This window comes from Pyricularia pennisetigena (genome assembly GCF_004337985.1).
Source record: "Pyricularia pennisetigena strain Br36 chromosome 4 map unlocalized Pyricularia_pennisetigena_Br36_Scf_6, whole genome shotgun sequence".
NCBI classification, from domain to species: Eukaryota; Fungi; Ascomycota; class Sordariomycetes; order Magnaporthales; family Pyriculariaceae; genus Pyricularia; species Pyricularia pennisetigena.
Window position 1 is genome coordinate 2,672,007 of NW_021940918.1, and position 8,002 is coordinate 2,680,008.

General features: G+C 50.7%; 2 protein-coding genes across 2 annotated transcripts in view; one reads left to right on the plus strand and one right to left on the minus strand.

Moving 5' to 3' along the window:
- The window catches only part of PpBr36_06390 (uncharacterized protein), a gene marked incomplete at both ends in the record, with an annotated part of 1,863 nt that extends 1,144 nt beyond the window's left edge, over positions 1–719 (plus strand). Inside the window, one exon of the mRNA XM_029893535.1 lies at positions 334–719. Within this exon, the coding sequence (XP_029746467.1) occupies positions 334–719 (386 nt within the window). The remainder of the gene's footprint in view (positions 1–333) is intronic.
- Positions 335–6,748, minus strand: PpBr36_06391 (uncharacterized protein; the record flags this gene model as incomplete). Its single annotated transcript, XM_029893536.1, has 9 exons — positions 335–1,646; positions 1,703–1,795; positions 1,867–2,072; positions 2,165–2,905; positions 2,977–3,190; positions 3,259–4,025; positions 4,103–4,221; positions 5,224–5,462; positions 6,336–6,748. 9 exons carry the CDS (start codon positions 6,746–6,748, stop codon positions 335–337), a joined length of 4,104 nt encoding a protein of 1,367 aa, XP_029746468.1.
- Positions 6,749–8,002: the final 1,254 nt, after the last annotated feature.

An 8,002-nucleotide genomic window follows, 5' to 3' on the forward strand; every position in this document is an offset into this window, starting at 1 on the left:
AAAAAAAAAAAAAAAAAAAAAAAAAAAAAAAAAAAAAAAAAAAAAAAACACGCGACGCGTACCCAGAAAAGGCTTTAATGCAAAATTACTCCTTGTTTATGTTATGCAGTCCCGTGTCACGACGTCTATCGATCTTGAATTCATCCTTGAATCATGGCGATTGCTTCCTTTGCACAAGTCACAAGACGTCTGATTCGTCCATGTTCCCATTCTTCGTCCTCTTCGAAACCTCGTGTTTGTCGTCTATGAACACTTGTAGAATTTAAGCTCTGGCCGTACCATGGACAGTTGCGTGACTCCACAATCTACTTCGTACTTCATACCCCCCAATAGGCTATTGCGAAGTATCCATGGCATCCGGATCAGCTGCTGCAGCTCGGGCCAACTCCTCAGACGCTGTGCCATCAGCGATGGCTGCCAACTTCTCCCTTGCTGCTGCCATCCTCTCCGACTTCCACTTCTCAATCTCCACCCGCAGGTCGTCACACGGTACGATATCTTCAATAGACATTGGTTGCCGAGTGAACGGATCTTTCGGGTCAGAGAGTAGATGCTGCATGATCGTTGAACGGTCCACAATGTTGCCCGACGGCAGCCTCACCGGGTCTTTCATCAGATCACTCATGAGCGGATCCTCAAACTCGGCCGGAACCTCGCCAAAGTCCTGTTCCGCTTGGTCCGCGAGTTCCTTGGCAGCCGCAATCTTGACCGTCAATTGAGACCACCTGCTAAGCTTTTCCGGATCTGCGAATCCTCTGTTGGCCATGATGCGTGACGCAGCCGCGAACGTCTCGGGCTTGTATGACCGTCCGTCTCCCGCCACCGCCTCAATAAAGGCCGGCTTTCCGCCCAAGTTCAAGTAAATATCCGTGATATCTGCGAGGAGTGTCTTGGGCTGGAATCGGTACTGCTGTGGATTGTCCACCTTGAGCTTACTCGACTTGGGCCCAACCAAAAGCTCCAAGTTGTAGTCAAGCATGCCTGCCAACCGCTGGACGATCTCCGGCATGGTAAAGGCATCATCCAGTGTATCGGTGAAAAGCTTCATCATCGCGACCGTCTGGTTGGTGAGATGCATGTACGATGTCGCATGGCCTTCTGTGGTCTGTAACTCATCCTGCTTCTGCCTCCTTTGCTCTTCCGACATGCCACTTGCCTCCTTGAGCTCCACCTGAAGCTCGTGTATCTTTTGGAATTTGCTCAATGCTTCATCGAGCACATATGTCGCGTCGTTGAGCAGCATGTTGACAAAGCGAACGAAGAAGGGCTTGTTGATCTTGCTCTGTTCTCTCAGTTGCCTTGAGTAGTGTGGATTGGGCCACACTTTCTGGATGATATAGGATATCTCGTATCGAATGTTGAACTTGTCGTAGAACGCAGAATTCGCTCCGGTGGACTCACACTCGATATAAAACTTCATGAGAGCGTGAAGCAGATGGTCATTGGCGAATTTGGAACTCATCAGTACGTCAGTCATCACGCCGCTCTTCCAATGGCGGAAGAACTGCGTCACTCCGAAATAGAGAAGCGTGACCAGGGCTGCCTTCATGTAAGGATTTCGGATGTAGTCCGAAGACTCCAGCAGTGTGACGCAAAGCACTGTCAGTTCGTCACCAACAGCTGATAAAAGGATTTGTGGCATTGTGCTGTAAAAGTCTGTAAGTATATACCCCCAAGAACAGATTGCCATCAACAAACTCACTTGAAAACAAATTTGAAGTTGTCCAGCACAATCTGCAGAGAATATTCCGGAAGACAGCAAAAAACCTCTGGAGGTGGACTTGGAAGAGGAACCCTGTGGGACAAAGTTAGTATCTGTGGTGGAAAAGTGCCTTTAAAGGGTGGTGAGCAAAGATGCCAACATACTGTAGCCGCTTTCCCGGAGTATAATCGCTTTGGCTTGCGACCCTGAGAAGCCAAACCGTAACATATCTCATGAATGTTATTGATTTCGCCTGCATCTTCTCGTCGGTCAATACACCGTTGGTCGCGTGCTTCATTGCCACACTCGTCTCCAGCGCATCGCGGTAGCGGGCGGTACGTAGGTCAAATGCCGCGAGCTGTGTCGGTCTCTGTGAAGGAAAGTGTGTAATTAGCCTCATGCTTGTGTGCAAGCCGGAATGCCGCAGACTGTAGTGAGCAACGGATTTTGGGCGGTGCCTACTGTGTTGGCAAAGTTTTCCCGCTCTGTCTCAAACTCTTCAATGCTTCTCCTGAAGTTTCTGATGGCCCTATCCATGGTCTTCATCTTCTCGCTGATTGCTTGGGTCCCGTAGTTGTGTGCCGCCAAGCCAAGGAAGAAAATTTCAGAGATGAAGTTGTTGGTTCCCTCCGCTTTCTCGGCGTAGAAGGCGTCGGATTGCTGTTGATCGGCATTGAGCTTTGTTTCCTCCTTGATGTCCACTCGAGGATTTCGGCGCAGATAGTCGATATCTATGCGGTCAACCTTGGTGAATGTCGTGTCCATAAATGGCTGACATAGCTCATTTACGACAAATGTCACATTGAGCATGAAACCGTCCGATGAGACTTCCTTCGGGTCAACTTGCATTGCACGTCGTTTATGATTCGAGTTCACCACATGAGCAAACCAATCAAGAACGCGACCTCTAACCTCCTCGTTTGCCCGTACAAAATTGTTGATGACGGACATAAGGTCGAATTGATGAGCGGATAGTGTTACTTGGACCGCATTTTGGGCAGTGCGGACAGCACCCTCGTTCATGTTGTCTGCGTTGGGAAAGTAAGATTTGGCCATGTCGCTCTGCAGCGGGGAAAGACGGAAAAAGGGACCAAGCAGTGAGTCCAGCTCGATTCTCGGGGCAGGAGCTTGTTTGTTGACGAAGCGCTCATCCTTGACCAAAGCCTGCATTATCTCCTTGTACTTGGAGAACATAATCAAGACCTAGCTCCAATGGGTTCAGTAATCCGGTCATGTCGGCAAGAAGGTGGACGTTGCGAAATGGACGTGCATACATTCATGGCTGGTCTGTAGTCGTCCGCCATGGTCATATTGGCGACTTTAGCGCTGATATCGACCATGGAGCGGACAAGGATCTCGGCATAGGATTCGTCCTCATCGAACCTCGACACAAATTCGGCGAGAAAGTCCAAACAGATACCAGCCTCATTGTCCATTCCCTTGAGGAGGTACGGCACGAGCGTGTCATTTCTGGGTTTATCCTCGCGTCTAGATAGCTCCGACGTAGCAACGGGTCAGCGAACATACAACAAAAGCGGTGAATCGTGATCACGAACCCAAACAATTCGGGCACCGTGAGCGCAAATAACACGTTACTCATGCATAATCGCCTAGCCTCCTTGACCAGTTCCAATCTTTCAGGTGGCGGATCACGTTGCATGGCTGGTGATTTCGAGAAGCGGAGTATGCGCTTCCAGCATGGCAACAGGTAATCTAGCAGGGGCTTGTCGTCAGGAAAGGCCGAGGCTGCTTCGAGTATGGCGCTGTCCAGGTTGTCTTGGGACAGCAGAGGCCTCCGACCCTCGACTTCAGCATTCGCTCCATCCTCTTGCAATTCACTCGCGAGGTTTGGCAGGTGCGTCAGAGGGTGACCGGATATATCGGTCTTTCTGCTTGGGTCCAGGGTTACTCTGAAGAAGTGCGAGATGGTCCTATCGGCCCAGTCCTCGGGAGACTCCTGTTTCTGGATCTTCTGCGGTCGCACTGCAGGCAAATCAACATCCGACTCTGGTCTTTTGGGTATAATGACGCCCTGAGGTTTGGTACCTTGTGATGCCGGCGTTGCTGGCTGCGCTACCGTCTTTGGGGCAGGTTGGGAGCTGGATGGTGCTGGCGCTGCAGCGGGTGTTGATGTTTGGGAACCAGCTTCCAAGGCTTGTCTGGTGTCGTTGTCTTGCGAAGTTGATGCCGTCAAAGGCAAAGGCTTGTCGTTTGAGGGCTTTGGGGATTCGTTCTCTTTAGTATCAGGCTTGCTTTCTGACGTCGTTGCCGAGGTAGACGAAGTTGTCGAGGCACCCAGTTTCGCCAGCCGCCGGGCTCGCATCTAGGAACATTACACAAAAAGCAAAATTGTTAGATGTGTGGTATCTTCCGCCGGAGAGGCTCACAATGGGACCTCACCTGCTCTGCGGACGGCAGTGTAGGCTCAGGCTCCTGCTCGTCGGGACCCATTCTTATTCTCTTTGAGGAGGACGGCGGCGGAACTCGACTCGAGAAAGTTGGCTCTGTTGAGGGTTCCACTGCGGGATCACCAGTAATTCAAAACGTTGTGATGGGAAGGGACGTATCACAGATTAATGTTGATGTTTTGGAGGATAATGATAAAACTACTGGCTGACTGTAAACGGCTCTCTGACGTACTGGAGCCGCGTCTCTATAATAGTCTAGGCTGGGACTCAAGGCTTCGCAGGCAAACGAAGGCCGGGTCTGATGTTGCCAATGGCGGGGGTGAACATGGGGAGCTCATCATTTGGCCTTTGCCCGTGCCCCACTAAGTAGGCAGCTTAAGGCGGTTAAACCAAGTGGGGCCGACCGGGCATAGAAGCTTTATAATTCATTTCATCTTTGCTCCGAAATTCCGGGTGTACACATTAACGAGCAGAAAAAGTTCACGCAACCGAGCCGATAAGAAGCCACATGAACCTTCCACTAGCTACTGACATTTGAGTACTGAAAAATGTCACACGGACGGAATGGTTCAAGTCAGATGATCTTCAGCAGTGAACGGTGCATACATGTTTTGGAATTGATTGCTGTTCTGGCCTGAGCTCCACTCTTTTAATAGAAATGATCTATCCGTTGGTTTGGTATTAAAAGTTGAAAATGTCAACAAGTCAGTATCGTATGCCTCATACATATGCGCCAGACTTTTAACATGAAAAAAAAAAAATCCTCAGAAACATCCAAGAAAATAACAGCAAGTCATAAAATCATTGTCTGGTTTTCAAAGTGCTCCATGCAAGGAGTCTCATAAAATTCATCGAAGCCAAGCTTTCGGCGGGATGCGAATCAAAGACGTGGAGGAGTGATTGCGTGCGGTTGCATCACTCCATAGTTTCCTGCAGGATCAAACATCCTATCGTTCGCACTAGTGCCCTGTCCGCTTGAGCCAGGTTCAGAGGCGGTCGCCAAAGTGCCACTTCCGACCGGAGCCACTGCATTCGTGGTCGCAGTGTTGAGCCGATTCATACTGCCACTGTACATGGATTTCTGGCGAGCGATTACAAACCGCAAATCCATACCGATCCCGGCAATGGCTGTCCGCAGCTCCGTCAGCTGGTCCTGCACAGGCAAGATCTCATTGACAAGCATTTGGCTTTGCCTTGCATCCTGCTCGGCCAAACGCCGTTGCAAGCTTTCCACACGCTCCTCGCAGCTCGTCAGACCTGCAAGTATGAAGCCATGCGCGTCGTTCTGCATGCCGTCGCCACTGTATGGCGCGTAAGATAGGTTTGCCCATGAGCCCCTTGCAGCATCTCCCCTGTTGTGCCCAAATGTGTTGTCTGCTAGTGAACTATCATCGCCTGAAAGATGCGCTACAGAATTGTTACGCCTTGCCGTGCTCGAGTTGGTTTCAAAACCCGATCGGGTTGCCAAGTCTGTAGATCTGGAGGAATTGATGGCATTTTCGCCAGGGCCTGTGCGATGAAAGCTCTCTTGTCGCTCTGTCAAATATTGGATAATCATCTCTTGCCGCTCAAGCTTCATCTGCTGGCTATCTGCCAAATCTCGAAGTGAAGCCATTTCCCTTCGAAAGCTCTGCTCCATACGCGCAACGGCACCAAACGCACAACCGCGCTCATGTTCCCCGATGAGGCAACGTTTTGCTTTATATGTGCACCCAGCAGCAGCATGTTCACAGGGTCTCGGGATATCTGGACAGTCTTGCTGCAGATGCACAGCGTATCGATGTCGCAGGACTGAAGCGCAGCAATGTTCGCATTCCCTTGCTGCGCTGGTGCAGTCGTTTTCGCAATGATCGTCCGCATCCGAAGCCTCGATGAGGCTGAAACACTGAGGGCACTGGACTATCATATGCTTGCAGCCCTCGCCAGCATCCATCCGCGCAACAAGCTTCTGGCAAGACGGGGCAGGACATGGCACCTTGGTGTAGTGGCATTCCCTTTCATAGTGGCGCTCGATTGAGCTTCGCGTTTCGACTTTATTGCAGCGACGGTTCGGACATCGAACTTGGAGCTCGTCAAGTAGATTTTGTATAATGCGCGGGGCAGGTCTCGCGGGAAAGCGACCGCGTTCCAAGTCACGGGAAAACGACTTGCGGTCCAGCGGGCAACACTTATTGCTGTGCTCAAGGAGCCCGTCAAAACAGCTCGAGCAGAAGACATGACCGCACCTGGTAACAACAGGCAGAACCAATGGAGCTTGACAGATGGGACACCATAAATTCTGGCTGACCTCCCCGACATATTCAAGAGCTGGCCAATCCAAGCTCGGTGGCAGTGCGGCCGGCTCTGGCTCGAGGGACAGGGCTGGCTCTGGCGTATGGTTTAGAGCTGCCGGATTGGGATTCTCGTCGCTGTGCACGTAGTCCTCTCGAACCCCACCATCCGGGTCGTCACGGTCGGTGCTGGATGCGATTATGTCAACGCCATTGTAGTTGTGCTGCATGCGATGGCGACCGCCTGGAGGCAAGAGGCCTTCTTCGGGAGTATTCGGTGGCGGCATCGTAAGGCCCTCGAAGGGACGGCTCTGAGGTGTCGTCGATATAACTAGTATGTTATCATACGGTGGAGGCTGGCTATGCATGCGGTAGCGTGTAGCAAGCTACTTGCTCCGCAGCTCCGCAGGTAGACCCCGTATTACTAGGCGTTAGCAACTGCAACAAAATGATGCGAAACAGTCGTAAACTGCCAGTTATCGATGCCGTTGGCTCCGACAGGGGGCCAGCAACAAGGACCGATTTGCTAAAACAATCGAACCAAAGACAGGCCCTATAAAATTCTGAGAGGTGAAGGCAATTGAATGAGAACCTTTACGGCCGGCCGGGTTGGTGAAGGTCAGGAAACCCAGAAGTTGATCTCGGATTGGGAACGACAAACAATGGGGCGGTCTGCGATTTCGGATGATAGCCCGTGGAGAGACAGAAGTGGGGAAGCCGATCGTCCACAATGCAGCCCTTTGTACCTACCTTAAGCTTACGTACCTTCATGCCTATTGTCCTCTTACCCTCGCCACTCTTCTAGCCTGTGATTACTTTGGGCTGCCACACCCTTTCGGCAATAGTCTAGCACCAGCTGCTATCTACCCGAGTATGTATCCTGGCAGGCTAAACCACCCACCACCAGGTTCCCGCCAAGGATATGGAATGATCAGGAACACAACCAAAAAAAAAAAAAAAAAAAAAAAAAAAAAAAATTGGACTTACATTATAACAAACAAGTTGAAGACTTGGTGCTAGCACAATCGGCACCAAAGTGCCCCAATTATCAACGCGGCTTGGTAGTATCAAGTTGTTGGCCTCACTATCTAGATTGCCTCATTCTGGCTACTTGAACAAAACAAAAGATAAGCACGAACGCACGCCTACCTCGCAGAATAAACGGATAGCCTCGGCTAGTCGCCAAAACGGGTGCTCAGACTGACTTGATACTAACTTCCCATTTCCTAATGTCAGAGACACGGACCCGATAAAGATTTTGCACTGTATTCAACATTGATCACCTCGATGTTCCTCTTGCCGCGGTTGGAGCTCATTAGCCGCCACAGTCATAATCGGCGAAATTCCCGCCAAAGGGGCACGCTCTTGACAGCGTTTCCGCCGTCACGCTCAAGGAGATGTACTACATATACAGTCGGTCCTTTGAAGCTATGATTTCAGCCCCACTGCATTATGATAGCGCATGACGACAAGTCTGCCGCGACTTTCGCATTCGGCGCGGCAAAGAACAAAAAACGAGTCCAACTGCTCGCTACAGACTGATTGTGTTATACACCTACAGATATTACCTTGGTAACAACCTTACTGCGGAGAAATGCAACGTAGGTGGCTCTATACGTTGC